Source organism: Thermobia domestica, chromosome 18 (assembly GCF_964235325.1).
Source record: "Thermobia domestica chromosome 18, izTheDome1.hap1.1, whole genome shotgun sequence".
Taxonomy (NCBI): Eukaryota; Metazoa; Arthropoda; class Insecta; order Zygentoma; family Lepismatidae; genus Thermobia; species Thermobia domestica.
This window is the reverse complement of record NC_137471.1, coordinates 78,941,080-78,955,785: the sequence shown is the minus strand read 5'-3', so window position 1 is coordinate 78,955,785 and position 14,706 is coordinate 78,941,080. Positions and strand designations below refer to the sequence as shown.

Sequence of the window (14,706 nt, the reverse complement as noted above, 5' to 3'; positions counted from 1 at the left end):
AACAGCAAGTGGTACTATGATCTTATCTGTTCCTCTGAGTGCCGGTGACTGACTGTCGGTCACTGACATCGCTCATGCTCCATTGCTCCATTCCGAGAAATTCACTTACAGGAAAGAAACATTTGTTTCCGAAAAATACATAATATACATATATTGTAGTTACTCATCCGAAATGTAACGCGAAAAAAGTAACGCAAACTAGGTACGTTACTTAAAAATTTGTAACGCGTTACCGTTACAGTTACTTTGGAAAAAATGTAACGCGTTACTAGGAAACGTTACTTAAAAAGTAACGCGTTACAAGTAACGCGTTACTTGCGTTACGTTACTTCCCAAGACTGCAAGCAACTACATTTTATCTTAGATTGGGCAATATTCTAGTCTCAAGTTTCTGGGGTTTTCACGATGTGCGTAAACCATACTGACTAAAAGTCATATTCAATGCACTTATCAATATGATGAAGTCGAACCTTTTTTGGGGGTCTCAGTTTCAAGTCTGTCGAAATCTACGTTACTGAGTACGTTCTTTCCATACTTTTAATTATAAATTTTTCCGAAGAAGCAGAATTTCTAATATCATAAACTCGATCATAATATTATGCCTATTAAGAGCACTTAATCAAGAATGTCACGAAAACAATAAATTACATTGTGACCTACTTACATATTGCTTTTAAGGCACAGTTTGTAACAAATACGCAATCGGAATATCTATCCCCCAGTATAACCAAAACTCTTCGCAATAATGAGCTAGAAGTGAATTGGGTAATTTATTTGTATTAAAAGTATGAACATATGAAATTATAACTGAAGTAGTAATATTAATTGTACAAGACAACCTACCGTTACATATTCGGCTTTCATTATAAATACTGATTATTGCAGACAAAGTTGTCCACTTTCCGGACTCATTCTAATTTCCCTGACAATGTCTGTCCTTTCACGTCACTGAACGCTTTATGCAATATTGAACAGTGAACAAGATACGGTAATCAGAAAAACATGCACATATCCGATTAAATTATATACACAAAGAATGTACACGTAAAGCAAAAGAAAGTAAAATATCTCGAGTAAGAAATCAATTAATACTTTTCTAACCAGAGTATATACTTTTTTATTAAAATTAAAATAAATCGTAGCAATTTCAATAACTTAACGTTATTCTTCATCAAACGTTAACTGGCAGAAATATCTTAACATTAAATTATTGTTGTATAATTTCAATTGTTTCATTTTATAATTTTAAATATGTAACAATCAGGTACTGTTATAATAAAAATTTAAAATGAAACAGTAAATTATAACATACTTTTATAATTATTATTATTTTCACTTTTCTCTACTATTATTATTATTTTAATAATTTATTCCAAATATCAGTTAATTTTGAAGTTTCTTCTGGTACAATGTTCTATCATATAATTTTAATTTTTATTGCTTCTTTTAGTAATTTTTATATCTGTGATTTTTATTCTTCAATTCCTTCTAACAATCTATCCCATAACTCATGTATTAGAAGTCCATTTGTCCAGTTCATTAATCTTTCACTTCTTTCTCTCTCAATCCTTCGCGCTTCTTTCCATTTTCTTATTATTGTTCTATTCTATTTTTCTAGACCTTGGACCTCTTCCCAATCTATATCATGTGCTATTTCTTTGACATGTTTGTATATAGCGTTATTCTCTCTTTTAAGTCTCACATCGTCCCTATGTTGTTTTATTCTTTCTTTAAGCGTTTTCTCTGTTTCTCCAATGTACATCATTACAATTTTTACACTTCATTTCAAACACTAGATCATCATCTTCATTTACGTCTTTCTTCTTATTTCACATATTCTTAACCACTTCTAAAATTCTACGTAGTCCTTTTCTGTATGTGTTCATACCACCTTTTCTTAATAAGGTCTTCAGTATCTCTGTCTTTTCTCTAATGTTCTCTATCCCGTGCCATTTTCTCTCCTTTTTTCATTTTTCTTTCCTTTCCTTCTTCTATTCTGCTTCTCTTTATCTTCTTTTTATTGGACCTATTCTTCTCCAGTAGATTTTGAAACTTCTATGTTCACTATGTATTTCTTCTATTCTCTTCTCCATATTTCTTATGAAGTTCCTTTCAGTGCTATTCTACATCACATCTTTTATGACAGTATATCCCGGTCGCACATTCTTTGCCATACCATCTTCTAGTCAATCTTCCTTCTTTTCTTCCTATTGTCATGTCCAGGTAATTTATCATATTGTTCTTCTCTACTTCTGTTCTAAGCTTATCTCTTTCTCTTCATCTTCAAAGCTCTTTAGAAACTTTTTTAGTTGTTGTCTTCTTCCTTCCCATATTTCTAAATAGTCATCCACGTATATGCAATACATTATTAGGTTTTTCCACCTTATTTTATCACCTTATGTTCCCATCTATTCATTACTATTTCAGATAGTACTGGACTTAATTTTGAACCTATACTTACGCCTTATTTTATTTTGATTAGTTTGTTCCCTATTCTACAAACGCTATTATCCACAACAATTATGTTTAGTATGGATGTCAAAGCAATGTTACCTACTATTAAGAGAGATTAAGTGGTAAAAGTAATAGAAGTAAAAGGCGAAGATAAGAGAATGGAAGAAGGAAAGAATAGTTGAAGCCTTAAAAATGTTGGGAATAGCTTTTGTACAATAGGGAAAAAACTAGTCAAAATAAAAGAAGGCTTAAGTATAGGTTTAAAATTTAGTCCAGTACTATCTGAAATAGTAATGAATAGATGGGAACCTAAGGTGATAAAATAAGGTGGAAAAACCTAATGTATTGCATATATGTGAATGACTGTTCAGGAATATGGAAAAGAACAAGGAGACAACTAGAAAAGTTTGAAAAGAGCATTGCAGATAAAGAGAAAGGGATAAAGATAAGCTTAGAAACAGAAGTAGGAAAGAACAATACGATAAATTAGCTGGACATGACAATAGAAACAAAGGTACGACATGATATAGCAAAGAATGTTCGGTATTGATATCCTATCATAAAAAAGTGATGTAGATAATAGCACAAGAAGGAACTTCATAAGGATTATGGGGAGAAGAAGAGAGAAAGAAGAAACAGATAGTGAAGAAGAGAGAAAGAAAGAAGACAGAGAAGTTTCACAATCTACTGGAGAAGAACAGGTCCAATAAAAAGAAGATAGAAGCAGAATAAAAGAGGAAAGAAGAAAAAGGGAAAAGGAGAGAAAATGGCACAGGATAGAGAATATTAGAGGAAAGAGAGATACTCACTCAGAAAGACCTCATTAAGAAAAGGTAGTATGAACACATACAAAAAAGGAGGGCGTAGAATTTTAGAAGTGGTTAAGAAAATGAGAAATAAGAAGAAAGACGTAAATGAAGATGATGAACTAGTGCTTGAAATGAAGTGTAAAAATTGTAATGATATACATTGGAGAAACAGGGAAACGCTTAAAGAAAGAGTAAAACAACACAGGGACGATGTGAGACTTAAAAGAGAGAATAACGCTATATACAAACATGTCAAAGAAATAGCACATGATATAGATTGGGAAGGGGTCCAAGGTCTAGAAAAAGAGAATAGAACAATAATAAGAAAATGGAAAGAAGCGCGAAGGATTAAGGGAGAAAGAAATGAAAGATTAATGAACTGGACAAATGGACTTCTAATATATGAGTTATTGGATAGATTGTTAGAACAAATTGAAGAATAAAAATCACGGATATAAAAGTTACTAAAAGAAGCAATAAAAATAAAATTATATGATAGAACATTGAATTGAGATGAATTTAAAATAATAATAATAATAATAATAATAATAATAATAATAATAATGTTACATTAAAAAATAAAAATTACAGTTAATAAAAATTTAAAATGAAACAGTAAATTATAACAATACCTGATTGTTACATATTTAAAATTATAAAATGAAACAAAATTATACAACAATAACAATTTAATGTTATGAAAATAATTTTGCTAGTCAACGTCTGATGAAGGTAACGTTAAGTTATTGGAACTGTTATGACTTTTTTAATTTTAATAAATAAATATATATACTCTAGTCAGAAAAGTACTAATTATTAAAGTAATGGTTCCAAAGTCAATATGGACGAAAAACGTGTAGGTAATCAAATACAATATTCACGCCTCAGCACTCATCGACGACAGTTTCAAGACAAACAAAGCAATTTATTCCATTCTTTTCATAGTGAACCAATTTACTCTAGTCCAAGAGATTTTTTTTTTTTTTAAAACATTTTGCTTATACTTGACAGTCAATAAATTGTACTTCTTTTACAGGAAGAAAAATGTACAATACAAAAGAAATGCAATAAAGATTTTTCTTTAAAATTATTTATTAAGCATAACTTAAATACTGCCTGTGAAAATGCTATGTACAAACGAAGTAGTACGTATGATCAATCGTCCTTTACATCTATTCGGAATTCTTAACATGTACAAGTTATCAGCATTAAAAAAAAATGAACGAAACAAACAATTCATTAAACAAGAAAAAGTCAGTTCTTTCACATTTACAAAATATGATTGGCACTTTAAAGCCCAGTAACAATTTTTTTAAGAAATAATAGGAAGAAAAGGGAGTAAATATATTCTTGTTTATATTTGATTTGGAAGCTTTATATATGAAAATACATATCTGCAAGGAAAATATTTTTTTCTTGTTTACTATTATTTTAACCATTTATATGTTACTTAACAACCCTTACATTCTTTACTTGGAAAGAAACAAAAATACATTATGAATACAGTGAAATACTGGATCTGTATCATTTTCTAATCAATACCGTGTCTACTCGCATAATAGTCGCACCTAATGTTTGCTGTAAAAACATTTGCCAAATAATTCCCCGCATAAAAGTCGCAGTCTACGAGATTTTTGTCTTTGTAAACAAGACTTGCTTTGAAACTACTTGTCTTGCGCGAGTCCGAGCAAAAGAACTTTTCGTATTTACTGATGTTTCCCTTCACGTTCTTCTTTGAAGTATTACATAGTTGTTGTTCATGTGTGTGTGTGTGTGTGTGTGTTTTTTTTTTTCGATTATGTCAATATAGTTTTTTTTTTTTTTTTTTCAACTTCGAATCGGTAAGTTACGAGTTTAATTTTTATAGGTTTTAATATTTTACCGTATGTAGGCAATATTTTATTATGTTGACATAATGCTGTATGTATCAAAAGTCGAAATTTTGATCGTATCGATAAATGAGTGGCAGAGTTTCTCACGTAATAGTCGCAGTTGGATTTTCGCATTTAAAAAATTGGTACAAAAAGTGTGATTATTATGCGAGTAAACAAGATACTTTTGGTTCAAATTTAGAAAATACACAATGGGGGGGAAAAGCTTCATAGTAAGGCATCGTTGGCTAAAAAATACTTTGCTTATTATTGAGTATAATGGATAAAATAAAAAAAACTGAACTGGGACTAGAAGCTTTACATGTATTTTTTCTTGCTGTTAATTATAATTCACCAATGCCAGAATTTATGTATTCTTATTTGTAGTGTTAAAAAAACAACTAGCTAAAAAAAGGCACATCAGTCATTTGAAGTTTGTGCAATTAGCAGCACAAGGACATATATTTCAATTGCCTGCTCTGCTCTCTGTACACTTCAATAAATTGCTTTTCCTTACTCATTTTCTTTTAGTTGTCTTAACATAGACGTTGAAGGAAAAAAAATATACAGTCCCTGTAACAGCGAGACCTGATAGGAACGTACATATCACACATACAGCATATATATATATATTTATATATACATACACACTTGCATACAAACATAAAAAACAAACGAACATTCAAATAATCACAGCTCACGGTTAACAAGTTAACATTTTTTCATACAAGAACCGTGCTGTACGAAAAAAAACTCACGGAACTCCTCAACAAACAATCACATCACAGACAAAGGAAAAAAATCCACAAAAATTATTAAATTAATTATTAACATATGTATATTTAATATTATTAGTAATAGTAATAACGTTATTTGAGCACAGATAAAAAGGAGTGAATTTTATTTAATTTATTTTTTATCATTACAAAAGTTTCCCCCATATTAGCCCAACATTTTATTTAAAAAAAAAAACATTCAGAGAAAAAAAACAACGCAATTCATTAAAAACTAGCAGAAACTCATTGTAACATAATGGAAAGTATTTTGTATACAAATAGGGAAATTGGAGTCAAATGACTTTTTTTTATTTTTTTTTTTTTATCTTAAAGAACATTTAACTGAAGTGCAGACATTATAAGTGCAAATAAAAAAAAAAACGCATATAAATCCTGTTGCAGGATAAGAGAGCCCCCGTGAAATGCTATTTTTTTCAACATTTCTCTTCTTTTGGTACTAATAAAATGTAAAAAATTACTTTGTAAATTGTATCAAAATTATTACATTACCTCTTGTTTTCTTAATAGTTTTTTTTTTTCTTTTTTCAATATTGTTATTTAAAGACTCGCCTTAATTTTGTTCCGTTAAACATTAACAGACCCACGGCCACCATCTTTAAAAAGGATGATGAATTAGAAGACACATTAGTTGAATATTTTTCTTTAACGTCGCAGATAAGATCAATATATGCATTTCTTGTGCTATCATACACATGTACATTTTTATATTTACAAATTCAACACACACATACACACACTCAAGCACTTACGCTTGAAAAAAAAATGTACACACACACATACTAATTCCAACAATATATATAGATATACATGTACATTCATTATTATTAAAAAATGTTTTTATTTTTCAGGAGGAGATCAGTGGACTAGCATGCATTAGAATCCTCTGGAAGGCAACGTGTCAGAAGAGACCAACTTCTTTTTTAACATTTGTCTGTTTCCAAGTTGGAAGCTCATCGAATTCTTCTTTCGACATTCCCAACAATTCCTTTAAAAAAATAATAATTATAATAATAATAATATAATCATTGACGATGAAAGGAACATAATTATTGACGATGAAAGAAATGGACACTATGAAGAAGTCTTTGCAAGAATTATTTTCTACAACAACAAGTTTCTCAATAGGTAAGTTTTCAATTTTAGAACCCTTGCACTTATAAAGGGCAACATGTTTCCATAAAGTAATTCGATTTTCATTTGTGTGACAACAGACTTTCAGTCAAGCAGCTGCAGCATCATTCCTATTTATCCTAGGATCATGGTTCGTACCTCATTCTCTTCAGAATAGAACAGCCTTTCAAACGGTACCAATTACATTTCTTTATCACGTCCCTGAGATGGGGAATTTTGAGAGAAATCGGGATTTTTTTATTATTATTATTATTATTTTGAGCCTCTCTGGACCCCTCCCTGTGTGTTAACGCACAGATTTCAAAATAAACTGAAAAATACTAAGGAGAGTACTACATGTGTGTACAAAATTTCAGGCTTCTATTTTGAAAAGGTAAAAAATATTTACCAATGTGCTAAAAATATCTCCACAATACCCTCGATTCCCGCATAAAACACAATCTCAGGTAAAGTTTCTTGAGACATCCCTATTTACCCTAGGATCATGGTTCGTACGTCATTCTCTTCAGAACAGAACAGAGTTTCAAACGGCACCAATTACATGTCTCCATCATGTATCTGAGGCGCGAAAATCGGGACAAAAGGATTTTTTAAAACCTTTTTGCCCTTGTATTAAAGCAGAGATCTGAAGCAAATCTGCAAAATACTAAGGGGTGCGGAATTTTAGCAACTTCAAACTACCACAAACTGTTTCTAACGTATAAAAGGAAAGAAAAAAGTTGATATCCGTAAACAGAGAAAAGTAGTATAATTTAAAAAACTCTTCGTGTGAAATAATTAGATGTAACTAGACAGCTCAATCACAATCAACGATTACGAATATCATACCAGAGTTCCAATTAGCCAAATGCACGTGGTCTTAAGTTAGATCTATGTTAGGGGAACAAGTGACACGGTTAAACTAACCTTTGCGGGGAACTTTCGGATTTCGAAAGTATGTAATCCATTCGCTTTGAAAACAGAAAGTGATTAAAATATTAGCCAATGACTTTCAATGCTAGATTTGTTATAACTTCCTGTAATCAAGTCTTGTATTGGCAACACTTTATACCCAATGACAAAGCCATCGTACGAAATCGGCTCGAAAAATCACTCCTCGTTTTCTTAACTTCAAAACTTGGCAAAGCACTAGTTATTCTTTCGATTGTAAAGTGATTAATAGGGTGGCACACGAAATGTCATACCCTTATATTCCCTAATATAATTTTTAATATTCAAAATATGTGATAAACATTGATTTATTCTTCGGGAGGCGCATGATTAATGACTATGAACGACATGTTCAATATGTGCACCTTTTTCGTGTGTTCCTCATTGAGACGAAGAATAATGTTATTTTATATTGGGTCGATGCATAAGTTCGTGAGGTTTTCTTTTAGGTTGGCAGCAATGCGGCGCGAAGCGATTGTTTATCGTTATTCCGTTGTTTTACCGTACTTTGGAATTTGTATGTTGTGAAACAGTTTTTTTTTTTTTTTTAATACTGTAAGCGTATTATTGTATATATTTCAGACAAACTAATATGGAATGTAAAGTTGAGAAAAGTGATCATTTCCGTCATATTTTACTCTTCGAGTTTAACCGAGGATCCAGTGCAGCAGAAACTGCGAGAACAATTTGTGTAGTGTACAAGAATGAAGCGATTGCTGAAAGAACAGCACAGAAAAGCTTCTCTTTACCAATAGCTAGCAGTTCAATGCCTCGCCTGTAGAAATCTGTTATCTGAACGTTGGCAGAAGGTCACAGATAGTGGAGGCGAATACAACACTGAGTGATTGTGAGTGACAGTAAAATGTATGCAATGTATTGTTACAGTCATAGAATATGTTAATGTTATGTCTATGTTGTATTTGAATTAATAGAACAGCAGAATAAAAATAAAACCACATGAACTTATGCATCGACCCAATATATAACCCTACAACACAAGTCCTCTCCAATTCCCTGATAAAATTTCAGAATGGTTGCTCGCAGTTCCATGATGTTTCGAGGTTTGCTCTGGTAGGCAGTTTCCTTTAAATACCCCCATAAGAAATAATCACAGGGATTAAGACTTACTGGGACTGTGTCAAGGCAACTCGCACCGTGACAATATTCTCTGGACTATGGAGAGACGTGGTCGTTTCCTTTCCTCAACACTACCACCAATTTCAAAGTTTGTGGATAGTCTATACACAGTGTGCCCGCAGGGTGTCCATCTGGTACGAAAATGAAAACGTTCCTGTATTACAGCCACACACTGTTTTCGCTTTCTGTGCTCTTTGTCCGACCGTTGTCTGCCATGTTGAAAACAAAAGAACGCCACATCGTACACGCACGGCATTCACAGAAGTTGAGCCATAAATGTATTCACGTTACACATGCCAAAATTGAAACACTTGGATTTTATTACATATTTTCAGTATATGGAATTTCGTGCGCCATCCTGTAGAACTCGAGTTAAAATGAAACAGATTTTGTTTTTTGTTTTTTTTCCAAAGGTTCACCATTCGTGTATGTAATTTATTCAGTATATTCTTAAATAATATGTACTAACTTCACATATAGCGTGTGCCACCAGTCACTTTACACTAGCTATTACTCAACTCGTAATTGACAGAAATACAGTATTGTTTAATGAAAACAATACATTTTGACGAGGTTCGTGAATAACACGTTGTAAGAAGAGATCTTTTACATGATTTAAACATTGTTACATTTGCAATTAAGTAAGGTTATAATCAGTGGTCGAAGTGAGGCGGTATGCGGTGGTATGCCATCCTGCCTTTGGTTTTTCGGTGCCGAAGACATACCTTCTCTGGTTTTTCAGTGATCAAGACATACTGTCACTGGAAAGTGGATGCTAATATACTTTCAATACATCTATTATTATACACAGTAATTGAGGAATAGCTTCGCACTTTAACTTTAAAGATTTTATTTCTTATGTAGAAATAATTTCATGTTGACAACACCAACATTTGTTATATTTTTGGATCAAAAGATCCATTATATTTCAATCAAAAATTTTTTGTAGGCCTTATAACTGGACTACATACAGTGTAGACAAACCCAAACTATCACTTAACTCAATATGATGTCCTTATTCCGTAGAAAATACGAAAACTCGATTTAGGGCCGTTCAAAAATTTTGTGGCCCCTGATCCAAAAATGCATCAAAATATGCAATATATTTCAATCAAAAATTTTCTTGTAGGCCTTATATCTAGAGAACTACATATAGTGTAGCCAAACCCAAACTATCACTTAACTCGTATGATGTAGTTATTCCGTAGAAAATACGAAAACAATTTAGGGACCGTTCAAAAATTTTACGGCCCCTGATCCAAAATCTAATTATTGGCCAAGATTACAAACTTTTGATCCATTTTTGCTTTTCCTAAAATTCTTGTCTCTTATATTGTTATTGTTATATTTATATTGTTCCTGTTGTTATATTTTTTGTTATATACAATAATGGTGGATTTGGTTATTCTATATGTACAAGTGCGAAGCGAACTTTGGATGCATTCAAATCTGACAATTTGAACATGCGTGAATTTATAGATTATCTCCTGTGGAGTGGGGTGCCCCTTCCGGGGGTCTGGCATACCCCTCATTCGACTAAGGGGTCCGGGAGTTTTCCCGCGAGAAATTGTTTAAAAATTGTTAACATAAATACTCGCTTTTGAACATTTTCGTGTATAATTGTCTACAATACAACATATGGGGACATTTTTAAACAAAATTTTTAGAAAGTTGGGGCGGGGGTCAAAATTTCTCCATGCCCCTTCCCCAGTACCTACGAAGAAGCTCTCCCATGGTTTTGCGTCATTACGTAAGTGGAAATGCAGTCTGTTAGGAAACATACCCTCACTTTACTTCAACATTTAGATAGCTGGTATGTCGTGTCAAAATCGTAATAAAGCATACCGCCTCTGCTCTCCCCCCCCCCCCCACTTCCAACACTGGTTATAATGATTAGAAGTTATCACGGGATAAATGTGTTCGTTCTTCAAAAGTAGTGGTTGTTACATTACCACAACTACCCAAATGTGATTGAGTTATTTGTGCAGCGTTTCCTGTCTGGAAAATAATGAAAGACGAAAGTTTTTTTTTCTTGAAAAATTACAAATCTTGGGCATCTACAAAAGGGTATTACTTCTGAATTTGATAAATTATTGTCTAACAACATTAGTGGTGTAATATGTTCTTCTGTGCTTACAAGTTATAATTTGTACATTCATTTTGAACATTTGATTTAGGAATCTTAACTTAATGTTATGAAGTATTTCAAATGCATTTATGTCATGTGCAGTGTTTCTTCCAAACATCTTTCTTTTGGGGAGACCCTGCCCCCCCCCCCCGGAGCTCTGAGAATACCCCCCAGAGAGGACCAAAATAATACGTCTATAATAATAAATAAAATAGTACCAGCAGTGCCCCCCGGAATACTACGTGTGCCTCCCCTTCCCGGAACACTTTCTGAAAGAACGACTGGTCATGTGAGTAACGGCTGTATATTGACTAAATTTACTAAACTAGAAAATCTACACAGTTTCAATAATGTGTCAAATGGGCCACACTATACCATACAGAGCTGTCCGTAACATTTTATTTGAGGCTAACTTTCCTTACCGAAGACTACTCATTCAAACTTTGACAATCCAAACTCCTGAATTTATAAAGGAAGCAAATCAGATCTCCTGACGTGGTCTATGTCAAATACCAAATAAACTAAATTAAATTAAATGAATGATGGAAAAGAAAAAAAAAATACAGGTCTGAATTCTTAAAACACCGGTAGTTCTCCAATACTTATATAGAGGAAATCCTTACTAAAATAATACCGAATCCGTAAAAGTTCGAAAAAATAATTTACCTGGAAGTACTGAGGAGCAAGGTACAACTCTAGGCGAGTAGGATCAACTCCATCGGGCAAAGGCCGCTGTAACAACTGAGCAGGTGGATAAGTAGAGCGCGTCAATCGCTCCAGCTCTTCTTCTAACGGAAGAACTTCACCTGGTTTCTTACCATCCTGACAGAAAGAAAGAGATGAATATTTAAACAAACCAATACGAAAATTGTATTGTATACACTTCAATTTGATCACTGAATGCAATCTTCAATTTTTAAATTTTTATAGAGCAGTATGAGCTTTCGTCTTATGCAGTGATGGACAAACTACAGCTCACGAGCGCGATGCAGCCCAATAAAAGAGTCTATCCGGGCCTTGACATGATTCCTAATTTGACGAGTAGGAAAAAAATTGGTTACTTCGAAAGTGTTGTATTCAAAACAGATTGAGAAATCAGTATTTAATTTCATTTCTGAGAATCAATGTTGCACCATTTTACCATTTCATTCATCACATTGTTTCGTATTATCTCCGATTATGTAACAAGGCTTAGCATTACAAGTATTTTCTAAAATGTACCACTGCTGTTTTTAATTACATTGACCTCCCTAAAGTTTGTGATGGCCCGCTCCAAAAAAAAAGTGTCGTCCATCACTGGTCTAATTAAACGGAAACTTACTTGAACTACTGTTAACTGAACTGAGCGCTTGAAGTCCTTAAGCGCTCATCACTTACAAGTAAGAAAAAAACCCGCAAATGTTCAAATTTGGAACAGTGAAAGTGACAACGTACGAACAAAAAAATGTCTAACCATAAGTATTCCTGTCTATGAGGAAAAGAAACGTGTAGGTTCACCAGTGAGAAATTAATCATTACAATGTTTACGCGAATATATTACGATCCTGTTGTCTTCAGATGTGATATACATAATTATGGTGCGCATTCGATTCGAATCAACTTTAATCATCGGTAACCTCATTCAGATTTATCATTTCACGTTGCGACGCATTGTTGCAATTGTCGACTTCGTTATATTTATTACTGATTTCTTATTGTACAGAATGCTGAATTAAGTATTCACGAAATGGAAGGTAAACGGAAAAGAACATCTTAATAACGATAGTTTCATGCGTACGTAATCGTCAGAAATGATCTCATATAACTATTTACCTATTTATTTAGTATTGTTCAACTAACACAATCTGATAAATGCTGCATTGACAATATACATTGCACATATCATGGATCTCAACAGAAAATCGAATTCCGGTCTCCCGCGTGAAAAACGTAAAGTATTATGTAATTTAATATCAAATGATTATTTTATGTAGATAGTACAATAAATTCTTTGACAATGATTGCGTCACGTAACAATAGACCACATATAAAAATCTCTGTATAAATCCATTGTATACAATAAATAAAATGAATTTACCCTACCGTTGATGAGCATCACATTCACCAACAAAATTTCTTTGCGGCCGTAAAGGTTTACTAGTAGTGTGCTAAACTTTGGTGTGAAGGGTCCCTGGTTCAATTCCAATGGGATTTGCAGTGGACAAACACACTGTATGGGGGTTCTCCTATTTCCTTCATTCCACAATTTCGTACATTATCATCATCAGAGTTGCAGAGATCGTTCTAATTCCTTCCTGATTGTGCCACTCGCTATATTGACGGAGAAGGGATATACTTTGAATAATAAACATGTATTATTACATTATCTTTGTTTATTGGTCACAATAATATCAGTCTTGTTACTTAACTGTCGGACGGTGTATAAACAGAGGTTAGATTAACGATGTTAGTTCTATTTTTATTTGGTTGGTTGTGTTTTATTTTAGTTTTTTTCTTTTTTTTCTTATTCTTATTTTCATTTATTTATTTCTCCTGTTATGCTCGGACTCTCGCATTTTACGCACACTGCCTCTCGAGCTCTTCGTTTGAGATTTTAATACTACAATTTTTGCTATAAGGAGTATATTTTAAAGTGACGTAGTGATATAGGCGAAAATAGTTTTGTAGCACCTTTCTGTTAACACGCAAGTGTAAATGCTTCTTCACGATTAGAATGGTTCATGGCCATACCAATTGATTTATTAAATATGAGCCACAGCTCTGGTATGACTTCCAACTTTGTTTTGACAGGTTATAACGGCAAAAATGACGGCGGGCTACTGTTATTACATTCATGTAATCTTTTTGTGCATGAACTCGATATGTCAATAATATATAAAACAACACCGACAATGTTTAAGAGGTGATTCCTGACACTAAGATAAGACAAAAAGTATAGACCAACCTGGGTGCACAAATGCTTCCTTTCGGAGTTAGAGGCTGTCGAAAACATGAAAAAATGAACTTTAAAAGTCCATAGGTCCAAAACTATGGGATCTACCGTAGTCGGGTCAAGACTTCACTTAGGAACTAATATGTGCGCTATCCAAAAATACATGTTTCAGTAGTAAATATTGTTGCGGAAGTATCGAAAGATTGTGATATTTGGATAGCGCACATGATAGTTCCTAAGTGAAGTCTTGACCCGACTACGGTAGGTCCCATAGTTTTGGAGCTATGGACCTTTAAAAAGTTCATTTTTTTCATATTTTCGGCAGCCTATAACTCCGAAAGGAAGTAATTCTACATCTAGATTGATCTATACTTTTCGTCTTATCTTAGTCACGAATCTCCATTACTTACATTTTATCCCCTTGCTTTTATATCCTTTGCATTGTATTTATAGATGTTAATCACTTCGAAATTCATTCACACTTACATATATTGGCTTTATTTGCATATCAGAAATG

The 14,706-nt window shown here is 32.9% G+C and overlaps 1 protein-coding gene across 5 annotated transcripts in view; it reads right to left on the bottom strand.

Annotated features, from left to right (window-relative positions):
• Positions 1 to 4,337: 4,337 nt before the first annotated feature.
• Positions 4,338 to 14,706, bottom strand: part of LOC145675643 (uncharacterized) — an 898,816-nt gene continuing 888,447 nt past the window's right edge. For all 5 annotated transcript variants that reach the window (XM_081746197.1, XM_081746201.1, XM_081746200.1 and 2 more), the window contains 2 exons: positions 11,924 to 12,079; positions 4,338 to 6,916 (listed from right to left, as the gene is read on the bottom strand). In XM_081746197.1, coding sequence (XP_081602323.1) covers positions 6,830 to 6,916; positions 11,924 to 12,079 — 243 coding nt within the window. In that variant the 3' untranslated portion in view covers positions 4,338 to 6,829. The remainder of the gene's footprint in view (positions 6,917 to 11,923; positions 12,080 to 14,706) is intronic.